This window comes from Poeciliopsis prolifica, unplaced genomic scaffold (genome assembly GCF_027474105.1).
Source record: "Poeciliopsis prolifica strain line A6 unplaced genomic scaffold, Auburn_PproV2 SCAFFOLD007, whole genome shotgun sequence".
Lineage (NCBI taxonomy): Eukaryota > Metazoa > Chordata > Actinopteri > Cyprinodontiformes > Poeciliidae > Poeciliopsis > Poeciliopsis prolifica.
The window spans coordinates 1,273,295-1,294,165 of NW_026562382.1; the positions used below are offsets into that span (position 1 = coordinate 1,273,295).

Here is a 20,871-nt window from a genome sequence, read left to right on the forward strand (position 1 = left end):
GTTTCTAAATAAAACTCTGCCTGTCATCTGCCCAGAGGCCTCCTGTAAACCTGTCTCCTCACACCATATTCCAGGCATTGGTGGCATTTCTCTTAAAGAAAGTGCTCCACGTATAAAGTTCTCATGGAGTTATTAAAGGTGGATCTCGCCACAAAAATGTGTCACAGCTTCACACCCTTATTAACTGGCCGCTTTGAGACGTGGGCTGGTTTTGGTGACACAAAGGCAGCGTTAGTCATTTTATCCTGTCACCATTCTGTCAATTTGATGGTTTCATTCTCCGTTTCTTTGGGTGGAAAAGGAAGAGGCATCGTCCATCTGCCAATTTTCACCCGCTTTGTTTCGTAACTGAACATAGTAAATTCCTGCAATCCAGTTGCGGTCTGCCCAAAAAAAAAGGAAAAAAAAGTCATGTTTTGAGTTTACGAAAGCAAAAACTTCAACCTGAAATAAGAAAAATGACAGCAAATGTGCGCAAAAGCTTCAGAAAGTGACTTGCTCTTTTACGACGCATCAAAAGAAGTACGGAAAGAAATAACAAACGTTTTCCTTTCTTACCGAAGACAAAATGGAAAAGATGGTTTTACAAACTAGATAATTGAGAGAGAAATGACTACCTTTTAAATATTATAAATAAAAAGCCCAGACATAATGTCACGATGCCATGTTAAAGACAAACCTGTAGGCACCTCCACACCTGTAGCCCATCATGTGAAACCGCCTGGAACGAAAAACTGGATTGAAAACACCCGATTTTATTCACATGGCGGAACAAAAAGACAGTTTTGTGGAGCAAGAAAAATCCACGACTCAATCTGACTGAGATGGTGTGGTTGGATCTGAAACAGGCAGCTGATATTAAAGCAACTCTGAAACACACATTTTGAGTGAATGCAAAAGCTCGATGGGCGTCTTTCTAAAAGATGTAGTCGTTATTTGGAAACAGCATTTTGCGTTTACTTATGCTGTCGTTTCTGAAATAAAATTTGGCTTGTTCTTGAACATTTAAATGCAACTAATACAGAAAAAAAACAGCACCGCTATTTCAGGTCACCTCTCATGCGTTTCGCTTTGTTAAAGCAAACTGTCTATTAAACGGATCAAGTTTCATACGGTCAGAAAACAGTGACAGCATCCATATGCTGAATGGATGAGTATCGATGGGTAACCTAAAGAAGCTCATAAAGTGAAAGAGGTCAAAAAAAGATTTCACAGCCGTATATTAAATGTATTTCGAGTTACTTACAATGTTTCAGTGTTAAAGCTGCTCCTAATTTCTAAACATGATGTGACACGGCACATGTTGATGTGGGAAATTGATCCTTTGTGGTGAAAGTAAGAAGTAAACAAACAGTTTTGCCGAATGTCATCGTTTCCCCGCTGGGTGTTTGTCGGCAAGGGTCAAAGGGGTGGAGGGGAAAACGGGAGTGGAAATGTCATAAATCAGAAGGATTTTAGAATCTGATGACAAACCTAATTCCTGTCTGCAAAGAGCCGGGCCGTACCCCCTCACTGTCATCGAAGCCGGCCTATAAACATCGCAGCTGTCACCCAAGCTCGAACGGAGCGCGAAGGACATGCCATCGCTCCTCTCTTCCCTGGTCCATTTTTGGATCGGAGGGGCCGGCAAATTCCAAATTGCATTTTGTCACATTGGGTCGCAGTGGGGGCTGGTCCGGGACCCTGTCAGTATCTCCCACAGAACCCCTCAAGCCCTCTTAGGCTGAGGCATCTCCTGTCATGCCGGACCATCTGCTTGGAGTATTTACTCCTGCAGAATTACTTCAGCCTTCTTCCCCAACAAAAACTGTTAGCAAAATCCTAAAAGGGAAATGTTGGTAGGGGATGAGAGGTGCGGAGGGGAGGGTGGACGGGTGGGGGGGCAGGGGGTTATAACACACTGTGCTAAATGTTGTCACTGCGAAAGGTGAGTAGAGGAGCTTTAGGGGCAATTTTCCACTCAACAAACGCTGTGACTGCCACTCTGCGGACTCCTTCCTCTCCTCCACACACACTCCTGCACACACAAGCTGCAGAAACACGATAGCTCCCACAGAGCCTGCTTGGTAACCTATACAACTAAAGCCGGCAACTCGGTCATTAGAAATAAAAAAAGAGAGAAATATAAAATTACACTTGGACATCCAGGCATCTGAGCAGCATGTCTTACCGTTCCAAAACTGTTGCTTCAACTTTAACCCAGAGCAAGACGAGACGCTGCGCACTATGTAGCGCACAGATGTTCTGGAAAACTGCTGGGTTTTTTTTGTTTTTTTTTTTTAATCTAGCCAATCCACTTCCAAATAAAAATCAAAACTTGTTATCTTTCCACGGTTGAAATGTGTCATAAGTAAATGATGTATCTCTGGGAACCGAAAAGCCCACGATGAGTTCTGTCTGTGACTATTTAAGAATGTGATGTTCTTGATTTCAGCACAGCTCAGTGGGGTAACAGCCAGTTTCGGTAAGAAACATTAGAAAAAATGTATGTGCTTGAGTCATGAAAACTAACAGATGTTGACCTAAAGGGTTATATTTATGCAGATAAAATCATACGCATTTTCTATGCTGGCGCTGCCCAGTAGTGTGGAGGTGAAACCCGAACAAACAAACGACGCGCATAAGCTCAGTTCTCCATTCAAAGAAACCAATTCATCTAGTAGAGAGAGCATAAATACGTAAATACATGTGTAGAGAAAACATGTAAAGTCCATGCAAAACAACCTTCTACATTTAAGATAACATTGCAAAAAAAAAAAAATAAAATAAAACACCTGAGACTGTGACTCAGATATTTAGCCGGATCCACACGGTCCATTCGGTTCAACTTATCTTTGTTTTCCCAAGAGAATGTGCGCGGGAATCAGTTTCAAACTTCTCGACCCATCAAGGGTTCAGCCGCCAGCCAACTTCCGGCAGCACAGGAAACGACGGCTGGTATGACTGAGACACCGAATCGCCCTTTGTGCCCGGTCCTGAGGGGGTGGCACGCCCTGCCCTGGGTGTAAATGCCAGGGTGCGCCACCGGATCATCTGTGTACCAGCGCCGCCAACTCCTTTATCCTTCTAATGTGCAACTGTAATCACTGCATTTCAGTCATAATGTGTGCACAATGTTACTCACTGCAATGTCTTTTCACCTGTCTAAATTGAACTGAAAAGAAGAAACGAATAAAACAAGCAAATACAGGAGGAGAAGAGGAGATCGACAGGGAGGAAAGGGAAAGAAGGATATTGAGAAGAAAGTAAGGACAGAAACAAGGCAGCAGAGAGGAAAAGTCATGTTTAGAAAATGAGAAGGTAAAAAAAAACTTTTCAAAAAATCAGTATTTTTATGTCAGCCGGAAAAATACTGAACTCAAATTCCAAATATTTCTGAATCTAACGGGCCTCTTACTGTAGAATCTACTTCCAAAATGATATCTTGGAAAAAAAGCAACATCATAATTTTCCTTTAGATATGAGACGACCACAAAACAGTTGGAGTAAAAGCGACAACACAAGACACTTTGCCTCCATTGCCACTCAATAAAACACGTCAGCAGTTCTGATGAGTTTTAAACCATCTCGACTCGACGCGTCCCTTAAAGCAGCAACGTTTAACACATTTGAGAAGTCGTTCTGCTAAAGTAGGAACCCATCTTTCAGCACCTTTTGCCTCTCTGTAGCCACAACAGAGATTACATCATTCAGAGCTGCTGCCATTAATGGAGATGACAGCCAGACGGGAGAGGATGAAGTCCAGCAGCGCCAGCGAGAGAAAAGAGAGGAGCAGAGCGGAGGGCCCGGCCCGGCCCCCGGCAGGCTGCATTGTCATTTTCAGGAAGGCGACCGCGCTAATGGTGTTGTAATTGGATTTAGGCGGATTATCCACCAGCGAGAGCAAAGGAGCGCAGGCCAGAAACAGAAACACGACCAGTTCAATCACAACCTGTTGGCCAAGTCACGGCTGAGCGTGAGGTCTCAATCTGGACGGCGGGGTGTGTGGGCCCCCGGCGCGTCCGGTTGGCCCCGGCGCGTCCGGTTGGCCCCAACGCGTCCGGTTGGCCCCAGCGCCGGTCAGTCAAGTAGGACGAGAGGAGAAGACGTGAAACGGTGATTGGAGATGTGAAGAGACACATCGAGATCCTCCGACTTTAACCAAAAGATACAAAACACGCATAAAAGAAACGTGGAGCTCTGGTTCGGGCTCCGTTAAATGTTTACGTTAAATCAGGGGCGTCCAAACTTTTAGTGACATGGGCCAAAATGATCAACTCACTCGCAGGACGGAAAAAAACCCAGAACAAATAAAACAAAATCACAAAAAGTTTTAAATTAGAATCGCCCGGCTCAACAGAAATAACCATTAAATACTTAATTTAGACATAGAAAATAGTCTAGTTTTTTTAAAACAAATGTGTAAATCACAGAAGAGAATTACAGAAAAAAAACAATCAGACTTTATCTCAGAATTCTGAGATCAAAGTCAAAAAATTTTTTTTGTGCGTCTGGTCTTCTTCCTTTGTAAGTTGAATCGAAATCGTTTTGCACGTTTTCCTACTTGAAAGAAAGAAATTTTATTTTGGGCTCACGCTTGAAGAAAACTGAACGAGACTCGGTGACAAAAAGACAATTCAGTTCACTATTTACTTTCAGGATGATCCATTCTGAAAAGGTGAGGGTCGGCTTCTCTCCCAAATCTGTTCCGAGGAAGTAAAACTAATGAAGCACATCTGCTTATTGGAACCTTCAGTTTCCTTTCAGACGTCCTCCGACCGTCGACCGATGCCGCAGAGAATCCCTCACTCAGTTCCTGACAGCTGTGATAAGAGCCATGTGTGTCGAGACGACTCATCCAAGGAGCTTTCTGGACATTTTCATACAAGGTAAAACTCAATTCAAATCTTTAGAGCCACCTTTGACACACAACAAACTACATTACCTCAAACTACAAACCTATGACTTTCCGTGTATCACTGTTAGAATTTTTTTAGTGTTTTATTTATAGAGAGGTGATACTAATGAACTTTTTTTATGCTTGCTGCTTCTGGAAGTAATATAGAAAGGCATTATTTTATTTTCTAAACTTGCCCATGAAGGGAGAATAAAGAAATATGAATCAAAATGTTTCCTAGGATGAATAACTCAATGAGAAAACTGTCTTTTTTTTCTCTACACCTCAAGCTATTATCTGTCAGCCTGGTGGTCCAAAGGCCTTTGGAGTAAAAATAGGCAATGAAGTAAAAGATGATCCAGCATGACCTTCTCTTGCACCTGATACTGCAGCATACAGTATGTGCTAAGCTAAGCTAAGCTAAGGGTGCCACTAAGTTTTTTGCACACCATATGTACATGTGTGTAATGTAGAATTTATATAAAACCTACTTAACTCAGTAGCAATGACTTGACTCCATGGATGAAGCCTCACTCACCACACCATGCTGGTTGCTTGAAGTGGCTCCACTAGCTGTGTTAGCAGTTAGCAATTGTTTGACTACTAGAGGCGACTCACAGACTGTGTGCAGTTCATTTAATGTTCATTGCTTTAGGATCAGAAAGTAATGAAACATGGAGAAAAGAGCCTAATTTTTGAAGTCATGGTAAGTGTAACTTACGACTGTTCCAAACCGATTGACATCCATCTCACTTCAACCCCAGTTATGATAAAATGTCTGACCAGATGAGATGTTTTACAAAATGACTGATTTTTTTTTTGTTTCTTATAGAATAAAATTGATGTCCTGTAAAAATCTCAAAGTGAGTTTGTTTTTTTTAGAGCAACAGACACATAAGTATGAACACTGTAAAAAGCATCAACCTTGTTTGGTTAAATATAAACAAGATGCATTCATCTTCAGTGTGTTTAATAGATGACCTCTGACCTTGCCCAGACGCTTATAGCTTCAGTGTTCATGTTGGCGACGGGATTTGAAACCTTCGTTGGACACACTCAGAAACTCATTGACCGGCCAAGTACCATGAGGTCCAAGCCCGTTTGTTCAGACCGGGATGATGTGAACTGGATGTTACGCTGCAGACACCCAGCTTTCCTCAACAACTCATCGGCGGACGTGAGAGCGCTGCGCAACGCAAATACTATCCCGGTCAGAATACGCTGCATTAAATAATGAAACATAACTTGATGAATTTCACTAATCGAGGTATCATGACTACAATCATACTGGCACACAGGTACAATACCTGGTTTCTATGGAAACTGAGCACACACTGATGGACATTATTACATAATGTTTCAATAAGGAATATCACATTATGTTTTAGAAAAAAACCCTCGAAAGTTGGATTTCTCCTCTGAAACAAACGTTTTCAGGAAATAGAACCTGAAAATTAATTGATCAAAATAAATTATGCGACAAATGTTCTGGACTTTAAGACAATTAAAAATATTCCTGGTGATTTTCGCACCTGTATGTCTTCACTCATGTGGTTTTTGCCTCTGTGTGTGTGTGTGTGTGTGTGTGTGTGTGTGTGTGTGTGTGTGTGTGTGTGTGTGTGTGTGTGTGTGTGTGTGTGTGTGTGTGTGTGTGTCTCTGTTCGTGTACTGTAACTAAACGCCAAAGCCGTTCGCACAGCACACACGGCCCCGGCCGGCTTTTGTCTTCCAGCTGCGCATTTCAGGGACTTAGAAAGAGGGCTTGGAAGAGTTCAAGCAGTTGTTCAGTGTGTGTGTGTGTGTGTGGGTTTTTTTTGTTTTGTTTTTTTATTATTATTATTTTGTTTGACAGAGGCTTCAGGAGCTCCGTGAACACGTGCGGCCGCTCCAGATCCCACTGGAGGAAAGAAAGAAAGAGGAGCCGTGCTTCCTGTTTTCCTCTCCGAGCGGCACGTCGTAACGCGATCTTCTGGGCGGCACAATGGGGCCCGGGTGTGATGCAGCTTTCAACAGGCCTGTTACCAGGGATTATCCCTGCGTTGTTTAATAGCGTAATCCGGGACCCCGATGCTGTGTTGTTATTGTTGTGTTTTTTGTTTTTTGTTTATCAGAGCAATAAGTCAGACACTTTGCTCCCTGACGGCTTCAGAAATGTCACCGTGAAATTTCTGCGAATCTGTCCCTGGCCTCTGCCCAGCCGCTGCAGGTGAGCGCCATGAAGCGGCGCAGCTGCCACTAGCAAACCCGCATTCAGACACGCATCGGCATGTACGGCCCCCACGAATAGATTAATGGCGACGGCGGGGGGTTCGGGGAGCGAGGGGGTGACCGCGGGTTGCTGCCAGAACGAAGCCCAGCACTCCAGTAGACACACGCTGAGGCCCCAGAGACGCAGTAGCAAGCAAAAATAAAGGTGATTTATAGAAGGTGGTGAAAAATACTTTCAAATCTCTTTTCTTGTTCGCATCATTTCCCTTCTCAGCGTTAAACGAAGTCGCCGCAAAAGTGAACAGAGTGTTGCAAATGGACGGCTTTCAGAGGTCCGCCGTTCATAAAACACTCATAGGAATTGAAATTGCTCAAAATGATAAGCGGTTCTGTTCGCCAGCACAGACATGACTTCACCTATCAATTACCTTTGAAATGTTGAATGTGAAATATTGAATTGAATGGGTTGACAGCGACAAACTGGGCCAGAAACTTTACAACCAAATACTTCAACAAGATAAGTGCATAAAACTGGTCAAATCTCAACAATAAAGTGTCTTGCCAACAAGATTTTCTGCCACACATAATGTTTGACATGTATGGGGAAAAGTGTCTGCTGTGTCTCCAGCAATGATATCGAGAAATCTTTGAGGGGTCTTTTGTACTTCTCTGTGTTTCATGACTTTGAAAGAAGAAGCTGGAGAAAACCCGTCTGAGCTTTCAAACTCCACACAGAAAACCCCCCCGCCTCCCTGGATTTCAACCCGGCACCTTCTTGCTGAAAGGCAACATCGCTGCCAGCTGTGCCAACGTGCAGCATTTACGCTACTTGCTGAAGTTTTCGGACGTCGTTCTATTTGAATTGTTCGTTCAGAGATTCTGACCAAAGCAAAGGTCTGGTCCTCTGCTAGCGGTAATGTCTAATGGACGCATCAAAACGCAGTGCAGAGATGACTAAAAAAAAACAAAAACGGTTTGAAACCATTGGTTTAAAAATATTGATACTGGATTAATTGGTAACATACGACATAAACTGCAAAAGTTCAAAACAGTAACAGGTTTGGTTCACGTCAGAATGTTTTGGACCTGACAGAAACCATGAGTTCACCGGTGTGTTGTGTGTTTTGTGTCCAAACCAGACCCTCATTTCCTGCCTCACCAGTTTCCTACGTTTTCAAACGATGACAGTCGATTTTTTTGGCACTTCTGTAGCTGAATAAATTGCTCTGTTTCTTCTAATAAAACTCACCTGGGAGTTTAATCAGTTACATTTCGACACAGTTTGACTCGGAGCACCTTTAACACCGCACTCCCGTCTCATGGGGAGCTTGGTATCCGGGTCGCCGGCCCGGTCGGTCACCCAATCTGCTGGATCTCAGAGGACCTGCTGCACCACCGCCGCGCCGTACCGGACCTCTCTCATTTGGACCCCGCAGGGGGTCTTTGTACTCAGCAGGCATGGCACCGGGGGACAGCGCAGGACGGGCCCGTCTCCATCTGGGCCGGGGGCGCCTTTATCAGAACCACCTGCCACCGTATCTCAGACATCTTTTTTTTTCTCCCTCTCCTGAGGAAGAGGAGAAATTACCTTGAGGTGTTTGTCTGCTAGATCACATCGCAGATCCTCTGACATTCACACCTTACAGGCTCCTCAGGCCGTCTATTTGGAATCAGCGCTAGTTTTTTAAGGTTTTGTAAAGCTTGAAATGAAGAATTAAAAGTTCAGTCATTTAGGGAAAGAAATGAGAGAACGTGACTTGTGTTCTTCAGGTACAGACGCTTCAGAACGGAACAGTTTACCTCAATGAAAACCAATGAAAAGCTAGAGATTTATTTTCAGAGAACATCTCGAATTAAAAGTATCGAGTTTGACTCCATTGAACGCAGCGTAGCAAAATAGATTTGCAGCAAAACAAGCAAAGGAAGAACAGTGGTGAGGTATGTTTACATGTTCAAATGAGTGTGTAGAAGTGTGAACTTGTTTTCATACCCAATCCTCTCACATCCTCTTTGTCATAATGTCACATCCAATAAAGTACTATTCATGTCAAGTTGATGGTATCATTCTGTGGTAACACTTTATTTGACAGATTGTGAATAAGACTGTCATGACAGCGTCATAAACATGTAATAACACCTGCCATGAAAATGAGTAAGTCTCATTTCTGTCATAAATATTCATGAAGACTTATTCATGGTCATGGCAGGTGTTATTACATGGTCATGACGCTGTCATGACATTCACAGCCTGTCAAATAAAGTGTTACCCATTCTTACTTGATTAGTATTTTATATATCCATGTCTATAACTGGTGCAATGCATTCATATATTCATGCCTTTATGAACAAGCATCAATCATTTTTAACATGTTAAAGTCATTCAGAAGTCAATACACCATAATGCAGTAACATACTGGTGTGAAGCGATGACTATCTTCTTAAATGACATTTTCAACTGTTTTGTGTTTGGACGGTGATTGATTTCCATGTACAAATATTGTGTCTGGAGACCTGCTAACGCTATTGACAGCACGAAGAAACACACACTCCTACCTATGAGAGAGAGACGTATTAACCCGAAGAGTCCTCTTGGCTTCTGTTCATCCATCTGCCTTTTTGAGAAATGAGACAATTGAATTAAGATTTGAAGTTTATTGGCCACAGACCATGCGTGCCCCTCTTTATCACTTCCTGACTTGAGGTGACTTCATGTTGGGAAATTCTCAGCTCACCGTCACATCGCGCCCGTGTTTTTGGTAAAAAGTTGGTATTGCGGGGGAAGAGATGTTTTCATCCCGCTCTTTATGTTCGGAAGCAGAAGTGGAAGCGATGCTAGGCAACCTCACACATGGACTGCATTACAGCGCTGCACTGTAGAGACAGAAACGCTGGAGAGATGAACTTTTCTGTCTCCAGCTAGCAAGACTTTTAGCTAGACGGCTAGAATGGAGAGCTAGGCTATGCTATTCATAGCACAGATTAATGCTACAGATAGCTAGCTATCTGTTTGAAGATGGATTTCCATCTAGAAATGGCTAGCTAGCGAGTTCAATCTTTGAGCTCGCTAGCTAAAACAGCAGGGTGCCAGCTGCTGTTTTTTTTTCCTTTACTGTCTATGTTTTTTCTTTGCTTGATATCTGTATCATGACTGGCAATCCTGCAACAGTTTCAAGACGTTTTTCTTAAGGAGGACAGAAGGAGGGCAGGTGTAAAATGGCAGAAAGTCTCAGATGGTCCCCTGCCTGCGATTTGAACCCTGGTGATTCAGAGTCCCGACGCTCACGCCGGCGCACGGTAACACCTCGGTAAAGTGTGTCTGTGCACTGTCTGCAGTCATTTACCGACTGCACCTGAAGCACAAGAGAGGATTAAACACAAGAGGGCAATAGTTTACCAAGAATTCCCAATCAAAGTGTGCGATATAAGCTTGCAACTCTTTATAAAAACCAGATGCATGCGGCTCAGAAATTAAACCAGAAGTCTGTTGCTCTCTCTCTCTCTTTTTTTTTTTTTTACCAGGTCTTCTTCTCGGTCATCCTCAGATTCGGCTGGGTTCACCGGAGAGCGACTTCTGAGCCTTTGAAAACGTGTGAGATGTGTTCGGAGACCTGAACCGGCGGGGGGAGGGGGGATAGGTTTGGGAGGGGGTACCTTGCATCCAGAAAGTGCTCTTACTCAAACTGGGCCCAAAACCGTCATCTCTGTCAGAGGATCTCATTAAAACACCCGCGGCCTGGATCTTCAGTTCTTTTGCTTTTATGGCAGGCCAGGCACACTGAACCATCAATCAGTCAACGGAGCTTTTTGCTTGTTTTGTTTCTAATTGAAGACGCCACCATAAAAGGCTTAGGAGCTCCCACTCATGCCCAACCATGCTTTTCCTGTTAGGGCCCTGATTGATAGCTGCGGTTTATAAAAAAAAAAAAAACTGGACCTGCTTTGCATTACGTTTCTGATTCCAAAGACCCAGAAGTAAATTTGGGTTAAAGATGTGTGGGAGCAGCTGGATGATTCCTAACATTAGTGGAACGAGACATAACAGACAGATAATGTGAATAATTATCGCAAATAATGTCCAGATAGATGGAGTCAGGCCAAATTCTGAAATCATCCTTTGTTATGTGGCGCTGCTCGTTATTTGGAGTCATGCGTGGAAAACAGGTGTTTCTAATAGTTTGGTCGCTGTCTCTCCCCCCCACACCCCCTTTCGGTTTCTGATGCTGGCTTAGATATGATATTTCATGGTTGAGGCCACGCTCGTGATAGGAAGTGACGGGAGAGAGCTGTTCAGGAGACATCCGTGTAATGGATGCTGATTGGCTGCGGCTAAAATCACGGGGCTTGTGCCTGCGCAGCAAGAGGGGAACCACAAAGCGGGGCTCATCATTTTATTCTTTTCTCTCTCTCTCTCTGTCTTTCATGGAGCTTTAAATGATTACAAGGGGATTTCTCTGTGTTTCAAAACAGGTGCCATATTTATGTGCTTCGAGCAGAACAGCAGTGCAGCTGATTGCGTTCGGTCTGGGGATTTTTTTTTATTATTATTATTTGCCTGATAAACAGAACCATCCGGGTTCGGGGGTTCCTTTCCTTCAGTTTGGTTTATGACAGAAACTCCTGGCTGCCGACCATCGCAGATGGCTGCGTTTTATAGGCAGAGGATGTTTTCTTGTTTGATTGAGTCATTTCAGAAGTTTTATGCGATGGCAGATCTTCGTCAGGAATGGCAAGGCCCGCACTCTGTTTCTCTTGTTCTTTGGGCCTTTGTTCATCCATGGTGGCTGCTGCTCAGCTTACTTCATAAGACAGACTCCACCGACCAAAACAAAGATCGGAACCGATGTGAATTAGCATGCAGTGCAACAAGAGCTGACTTTGATATGAGCATTTTAATGATCCATTCAAGAAGACGCGTAGCCTCTTTATTTTTTTGTCTGATTTCAAAGGGGGATTATTATGTGTTTTCCAGCCACACAGTACCTCCTTATAGCATAATCAAGTAACTATGTTATCTTCAGTTTTTATCAAATTTTCTATATATCAAATATAACTTAAAATAAATATTACTTCCTGACTTAGCGCCTTGACTTTGGGCCACTGTCTCTTTAAGAAGCTCCTGCTCTTTCTGAAACTCCGCCTCCAGGAAGTCGTCCCAACACGGCTCCTCTATTAACCCTTTAACAACATTTTTACCGGCGTTATACCGAGAAGTAGCTCCCGTAGTGAACTCAGCAGATGCTCAGCTCTAGGTGTTCGCTAACTGCTGATGGCTAGTCTGAAGGAGCTGAGTGGGGGACTCACGGGGGAGGAGGAGCTGCGTCTCAGAGGTGGAGTCAGGTCCACCCAGGCAATTTGCACAGCTGAATGGTTGCCACAGGGATGGAAGGATTTATCAAACATGCATGAAAGAGTCAAAGCAGCATTCTGGTTATGTGGTTGATGCAGGGAATATCATATGACATTACGTAAAGCTAAAAAATAAAAGCTGACTTTACACAATGAAAATGAAAACATTCGGCAAACAAATGAGAAATAAATCCATACATGAAATAAACGTTTATTTGAGTTTTTTCATGTGCTTGGCACTTGTATTTACAACTACTCCAAAAAAAAAAAAAAAAAAAATTAACTTTGCTAATTCCCGTTTGCACACATTTTAATAACAGATAGGTGAAATTGCTATACTGGTCAACTCTTAAATACACATCTTAGTACACACCACAACATACTTTACTCTCTTATTATAGTATTGCTTATTATTCAACATTTCACACAACTTTTTAAGCTTATAATATTGATTGCTTTTGCCATCTTTTTTTTCTATATATATATATATATATATATCGTGAAGAAGTGTTTGTCTCCTGGAAGAGTTTTTCTACTTTTGCTTTTTTGTCACACTTAAATGTGTCTTATTTTAACTCGTAGTTTTATATGAAACCTTAGTTAGCCAAGATGAAAAGAACAACATGAGACAATCATTGACCTCTAAAACTAACAGCTGGTTGAGGCCACCCTAGTGGAAACAACTGCCGACCAGCGTCAGGAGATGTTGAAAGTGTTAGCACTTTGTCAAGTCAGAGGACTCGAAAGCGCCGTATTCTACAATCGGTCATGCACTCATTCACAGCTACAACGTGGTTTTGTTCAGCCACTTCGTTCAAACACGAGCAATCTGTGAAAGGTCAAACCACGACATGGTCGTCAGATTTAAGCCCAGTCTTTGTCCAAACTGCTCCAGAGCCTTTTCAATACAGTGAGTTTAGAGCTTTGGGGTTTTGTCACCCTAAAGGCCACAAACTGATCAATGGATACAAGTTGGAATTGCGAAAATAAAATAAAATAAACTGACATTTTGAAAAAAGCCAAGATTTTTGATACATTTTTGCTGTAGGATCAGGTTGCTTTTTGGCCAAATCCAAATGAATGCATTTTGAAAAAGACTGCAATGGAAACACTTTGTTTCTATCACTAGTCACACCAGTTTGGATACGTTTTAGGAACTGGCTGCCTTGGACAATGCACAGCTCGCTCCAGTAAAGCCGGGTGTGCATCGCAAAGTTCTGGTTCTGGTGAGTTGCAAAGCTCTTCAAAACGTTGTCATTTGAAAGAGTTGGATCCATAGCTCTTCCAGAAAATTGTAGACTGCAAATTCCCCAAAAAGGGAAATGGTAACACTGCAATTGGGAAATTGCATCTTTTTCGTCATTATCAGAGAATTAAAAGGGTTTTGCACTTACTTGTAGTGGAAACGCAGCTAATGACTTAGTCAGTATCCACACCGGGACAGATGATCACAAGAACCTTGACTCTGGTTTACTGGAGTCCAAAGGCTTGTTAAGCCTGTCCAAACTGATGGATGTCAATAATTGTTTCGTAGAGTAGGAGACAATGCGTATCTTTCTGAGATCTTTTGCATGCTTGGTGTTGTTAGACAGGTTGTGTCCGAGGCTCCATTCGCTTTAATCAAACTCCAGTTCGTTTGTCTAGAAAGTCCGGTTCATTTGGGGAGGTGTGAACGCGCAATCGAACTCTGAAGCGAATCAATCAAGCAAACCCCCACAAACGGAGGTCTCTGTTCGCCGGTGCTGCTCGAACGCATACGTCAATGTAAGCGGACCAGAAGCCGATCTGAAAACAGGAAGCAGGTTGTAGCGCAGGGCATTCTGGGTCACCAAGACAAATGCTTGCGTCTCGCTTCAGACGGAGGAATGGCTCGTGGTCTTTCATCGAAGATGTGAAAGAAATCCTACAACTAAAATGTGACGCAACATACGTTTTGTGAAGGACAAAGTTGTGCTCGGTGTCTTCTTGTTTGTGTCGTTTCCGTCATTAGTTCTTTGTGCAGCGCCCCCACAGGCAAGGAGGGGAACAAGTTTGTCAAAGTGTGACAGCAAACCGCTGAGTATGCAACAGATTGAACCGAGTCTACACACAAAGTCATTTTATGATACTCAGGTTACCGTTGTCTGATATGACCTGACACATTTAGGAGTGATAAAATAGAAAAAATGCAAGAAAAAATCTGCAAGGAGGCAAATCCTTTTCCACTATATGCAAATATATAATTATATATAATCACATAAATCCTGGAAACATTGTGAGGAGTTCTCGTTTTTTGGGGGGAAAACAGGTGGGTGAAGTTGTCTGGTTGGAGTCCTGTTCTCACATTTTACTGTCCAGTGACAAGAACCGGCTCTGTTCTCCTCCGTCAGACGCCTCCACCGCGCCCAGTTCCTCCACCTCTAGCAGTGAACCGCTCACTGGTGCTGTCCAGTTGTCCCTTTCATTCTGTCCAAAACCTCCGAGCTCCACCGACAGCCACCAACTCTTTGACGCCCCCTCAACCGAAATGGCACAAGTGCTACTTGAAGTGAAAAAAACAAAACCTCTGGATGACGCTGGAGCTGTTTCTATTATTATTGCACCGTAACACATAGACCTCCTCCTCTACTCCGATTCCACTTCTCCAAATTTGCCTTCAGACAGTAAGAACGTTGAGCTGCTGTCAAGATCATTATAAAATAATTAAATAGAAGTTTATACCTGCTGTTGTTTTTATTGCGTTTGGAGTGGTAGGCGTGTTTTTGAAAACGTGAACGCTGTTGGTTTAAACCAACACTCACCAACTGCAGTTTTTTTTTTTTCTCCTTCACTTTTTTCACCTGAAATTGTTTCAGCGACGTGGAGAAGGTTGAGATCGCGGTTTTCACACCATGTGCATGGACATCTGAGAGGATGAGCCGTACTGACGTCCATCGCAGGAGCTGCCGCCCTGCTGGCCGCCCGCCGCGTTGCCGATCATGTGCATCGTGTCCATGCCCCCGTTGGGCAGGTACTGCCGCTCGGCAAAGGCGCCGGCGGGGGCCGAGGAGCAGAGCAGCCCCCCCTGGGGCTTCTCCGGGCTGGCGGCCAGGCGAGGCGAGGCGGGGAAGTTGTATCCGTACAGGTTGTAGGGGTTGTGGAGGGAGAAGGCGTTGTAAGATCCCTGCTGCACGTGGTGGTGGCCGCCGCTGAACATGTGGGCGGAGGACGGAGACGACCCTGACGAAGAGGACGAGGCGGAACCGGAGCTTCCGCCGGCCTGCATCACGTACTGAAGCTGGGAGGCCGGGAACGAACCCAGCTGTCCGCCGTAGGCGTCCATCTTGCCGCCGGCTGCACCGCCGCCCCCTCCACCGCTTCCGCCGCCAGCCAGGGAGCCGTGGGCGCCGCCCTGCATACCCGCGGCGATCAGGGAGGAAGTCCTCTGCGGCAGGAAGGACTCGGACGGCTGGGCGGACGCCACGGCTCCCCCCGCCGCCTGGAGGCGGCCGTAGGAGCCGTCGGCCAGGCCGCCGTAGCCCTGCAGAGCCGCCATGTTGCTGCGGGCGCAGGCGGGGTACTCCGACAGGCCCAGGTTGCAGAGCTGGCTCTCTCTGCAGCCGACGTTGAACGTATTGGGGGCCAGGTGGAAGGCGGGAGGGGAGCAGGAAGGGGACAGAAGGTGGGCCGCGCCGGACGGAGAAGGCGTTCCCGTGCTGGAGGTGGTGGGAGACGTCCCGGTGCTGCCGCCTGGAAAACAAAACGCATACAGAGCCAGTGAAACGCAGCTTCAGGGTTTCCCCCGGTGTAATAAGCCTGGCGGGCCACCAGGCTTTGTTTGCGCCCCCACCAGACTGAGCATTATTTATTAATTTTAGTTTCTTTTAAGTATTGCCTTTTTTTTTAAGACTTTATAATTGGTGTTTAGGTATTAATGTTCCTGTCTTCCATTAATGCATAACGATCAAGTGATGAGTTCAAATTTCCTGTCACCTTTAAACATGTTTCAACTCATAAACATGGCGGCCGTTTTGATGAATGACTGCCTAAGCACTGGGCTTAGACAGTTTTCTGGAGGAAACCCTGCAGATTTATTCCACGGTATTCAACTGGGATTTGAAGAGAAGTTAGCATGAAGGTCCAATTAGAAGGTCCGGGTTAGTAAAAATGGTTCGTAGACCATGAACAAATAACGGCCGAGCAAAAACCCCAAATCCATCTTAAAATCTTAAAATCCAAGGTGGAGAAAAATCATTAACTGGTTGTGGTTCTGCTCTGCATCCACCAGAACCAGAACCAAAACATGGAGAAGAGGCATTCAGCTTCTATGCACTACAAATCTGGAACTAAACTTCCAGGAAACTGCAAAACAGCCGGAACACTGAAGTCACAGATTTTATTCTCCATACGCATCAGCAGGTCACTAATCTAAGAACTGGACGCACAAAAAGCTAAGAATAAAACATTCCGATCAGGACATCCCTGGTTCAAAGTGATTGATAGCAGGGAGCATGTCCAGGTCGGACACCTGCACTGGATCAGATGATAATGTAAGCTGAACAGAACTCTGGCTCTCCCTCCAGCCAGTTAAATTCAAACACCACTCTATTTCTTCTTCTTCTTCTTCTTTTTTAACTCTCTCCCTCTCAGAATAACTGCAAGTTTTACTCTCTCAAGCTGCCCGTGACGCCGCATCACGCGCAGGACCATAAAACATTTGGCTGGTGAACATGGCCACTCCGCACACACACACACACCCACACACACACACACACACACACACACACACACACACACACACACACACATTTAAGACAGACATAAAGCACAAGGTTGTTGAAGCAGACGATAACCACAAGTCAGGCCTCTCTGAGTGAAACAATAGCTGTGGGATATCAATCACATATTTTTCGATTAATGAGACTCTGGCAGGAGTCCCTGCCGCCGCCGCTGTCGGAGAAATTCAGCTCGAAACCAGAACGAGGAGGAGAGGAGAGGCTAAATGGTCCAGGACTTGCTTGGCCCGGGATTCTCGAGATTTTGCACCATATGCCTTCGATAATACGGCCAGCACCGCTCGGCCAAGAGAGAGCGATAGCGTGGTGATGTCATGTTTTCCTCCGGATGGCGGGAGTCAAGGTGCTTCAAGGAGGCGCGAGGATGTGAAAGCAGCAGCGCGTGCGCACACAGATTCTGCCCTTTGTGCCAAAAATCTAAAAAAAAGAAGAGAAAAAAAACGGGCTCCGTACAGGGTGTGGAAACTTTAATTAAATTTTAATTACTGCAGAGGATCCTTAGGATGACAAACACATGTTAGCATCACGTCATACTGACCTCTGATGGTAATTTACACAGAAAGGAGGGGAAAAAAGTCAGCCATTACTAAGCCTCGCTTTGGGCGACACCGCAGGGGGAGAGAGAGCGGTACTGACGGTGACTCGGAGCGGTCCGAAGCCAGCAGGGTAATGGCTTCGTACCCGAGGCCTGTGCGCCGTGTGAAAAGTTCAGCAGACGCAGGCAGACCCGCCAGAAAAGCGGCGCGTGGCCAAGCTCGAGTGAAGGACGGGCACGGCTGATGCAGTGCGCGGTGCCGGGTGGAAAAATGCAGAGAAAATCCACATCGGGACAGCGACTCACCTAGTGCGTGAACGCGCTGCTCTGTGACCCCGAATGGGTCACAACAATCGAGCAGTTGTGAAGAAATAGATGAAATGAACGCATAAGGTGAAGCAGATTTTTACTTTTTGTTACAATCATAAACTTCAGTGTATTGTGATGAAATGTTGTGACAGGCCAACAAAGTGGCCTATTTTTGGAAATAGGAATTAAAAAAAAAAACATTTGCTTTTCAACTTTTTAATTTTTCTTTCTACTAATAAAAATTTGGAAATGATATATTTGACTTCAGCCAAACAAGTTCTGGTCACCATAAGAAATTTTGCCGGATGATAAATCGTCCTGGAAGTTATCGCGATGAACGATAATATTTTTGTATCGAGACCAAATTCAGGTAATATAATGGAAAAGGCATAATAATGCAACCTTTTCAGTAAATAATGGGAAAAATGTCCTGATCCACTGGCAGATTATTTCCACTGGTAACCAGTCATTTTTCATAAATACAAAGAAATGACTGACTCAAAGCGAGCTGCTGATATTGTGCTGAAATTTTATTGTCGTCTTATTTTAAGTGTCTCAAGACATTGTGTTTTATCAGTGTGCTGAACTGACCGGGTCCAAACGCTGCAAACAACTCCTCGTTTTAGCAGAAAGCTTTTTCAGCGAGAAATTTCAAAAACCGTGGAACACTTTCGACAGACCCAACAATTACGTTGCGGTTTCAGGGCGACGAAATTGACGTTCTTGCAAAGCACAACAGTAAAATCCCAGGATGGCGAGCTTTAAGAAAGCAGCGTTCGGTTTTACGGCTCGTTCTTTTCAGGTGCAAAATCGTTGAATTTCTCCAGCTCCTTCTCTGCGTCAAATATTTTGTTTGTTGGCCTGCTTGAGGGAAACACAAATATAATGACTCACGGTGAAATGAGTCATCTCGTGGATTTCTGACCTTCACAATAAATTAAATTTACTCTGTTGGAGCCGCCAGCGCGCTCCCATCTGGTTTTTTGGAGCAGATGAAATCCCACCAAGAGGTTCGCCAACAAAATTAAAAGCCGACTGACTGGATTTAGCTGACACGTTATTTTCCGAAGGATTTTCTCTCGGAAAGCGAGCGCAGATTAGCGTACCTTGCTGCTTCTGCATGTTGGTGAAGTCCTCAAATGTGAGGGTCCTCACAGGAGGTCTCCAGAAAGCGTACGTCTCCATGATGGCCTCCAGGCCGGTTCTGAAACAGAGAGAGAGAGGAAGGGAGAGACGCTTCGGGTCAGACGTCTGAAAACACAAAAAGAAAACGTGACGTCCAGTGACGACGCGCCGGGATTCGGTTCGACGTTTCACCGTATTTTGCTTCTACCTCTGTAGCTGTCCGCCTGCGCTCTTTCAAAATAAAAGGTTTTTGACGAGATCTCATTGGTGTTTCTCACTTTCAGCAAAGTTACTCCGGTGCTCTGACGTCCTGATGTCATAAAGGAAAAGTCTGACTTTTCTGAAGTGAGGTCCTGTGGGAAGGACGCAGCCATATTCAATAAATATGAAGCACTTTAAGTCAAGGCTAGCGTCCCACCTGTTCACCTCTGGTTGATCATTACATATTTGGTTATAATTATTCATGATGATTTTGATGATGGCGCTGGACAGAATGTAATATCTTCTGTTTGATATTCGTCAACTGTTACACATGTTTTTTTAAATAAGGTTACATTTCTGTGTTAACAAATGTTTTTCTTTTGTTTGTTTGGTGTTTATTCTGACTTTTAATGTCGTTTTTTCATTAACCGCAAGCAGAAAATCACCATAATCAACAGGAAGACTTTTCAGCATTTGTCTGTGTGTAGTTAAATTTATAAAATGCGCTTTGCTTGGCGTTAAAGTTCCTGAAATAAATTGACTTTTCACTGGCATTCTAAGTGAATGAATGGGTGAGCAAGGTTTCCGCAGAAACCCCGCAGAAGCCCGAAGTGTTTTTGAGTTTAAAAATGTTTAAAGGCTGACAGGAAATTTGAAAATGTCCCTTGATAATCGTGTGTTATTGAAAGATTGGAAGATTAATACCTTAACACCAACTATAAAATCCTTTTTAAAAGACTCAAAAAGTGTTTAGCCTGGTGGGGGCACAAGTAAAGCCTTGGTGGCCCGCCAGGCTTATAATACACAGAGGGAAACCCTGGGTCTGTATAACAGGCTGACCTGTATTACGGTTGAAAAGCCATTTCTAGGAGGGGAGAGAAACACATTTTTAGACGGTTCAAGTGAGCTAATAAATGAAATAACATTGGTTTCCCACATTAGTTTGTATGGAACCGCTATTTATTTATGACTAATAAAAACGCCGTGCAGCAGGGAAAATGTCAACATGACTACTGCGCAGTTATTGAAAAGTAGCGACTCCGGTCCAAAAGAATGCGCAACTGCATTAACAGACAGACTTTTGACAAGAATTAAAAACTGCCCAGCAGCAGATATGTGCAAATGCCAGAAGAAGATTTGTTTAAAATGAGAGGCTTTGCAACAAGTGTACAAACAATTGTAAGGAACTGTGGAGAATAATTAGCTCACAGAGCTAATTATTGTGCTCTGTGAGCACAATAATTAGCGTATATCAATAGGATGAGACTCACCGAGTTTTTGCTGGTTTGATTAGAAAAAGTGAAATAATGGAAATAAGTGTTTGCTGTTCAGTAAATGTCTTCCTGGCATCTCCTTGGCCTGTCGCAATAAATCAGTTAATTGTCAAATGCATTACAGCAAGCTGAATAATTTCTATTTTTGCATGATTTATTGTTTTTCTACTTTCTCTCTTTTCTTTCAAAAACTGGGCGACAAAAGTGGCTCTTTTTTGAAGAACAACGTTGTTTACAGGGACT

At 44.0% G+C, this 20,871-nt stretch overlaps 1 protein-coding gene across 1 annotated transcript in view; it reads right to left on the reverse strand.

Moving 5' to 3' along the window:
• Positions 1 to 14,520: 14,520 nt before the first annotated feature.
• tbx15 (T-box transcription factor 15) overlaps positions 14,521 to 20,871 on the reverse strand; it is a 48,572-nt gene continuing 42,221 nt past the window's right edge. The window contains exons 7-8 of the mRNA XM_055031406.1: positions 19,135 to 19,232; positions 14,521 to 16,138 (exon numbers count right to left, since the gene is read on the reverse strand). Coding sequence (XP_054887381.1) covers positions 15,294 to 16,138; positions 19,135 to 19,232 — 943 coding nt within the window. The 3' untranslated portion in view covers positions 14,521 to 15,293. The remainder of the gene's footprint in view (positions 16,139 to 19,134; positions 19,233 to 20,871) is intronic.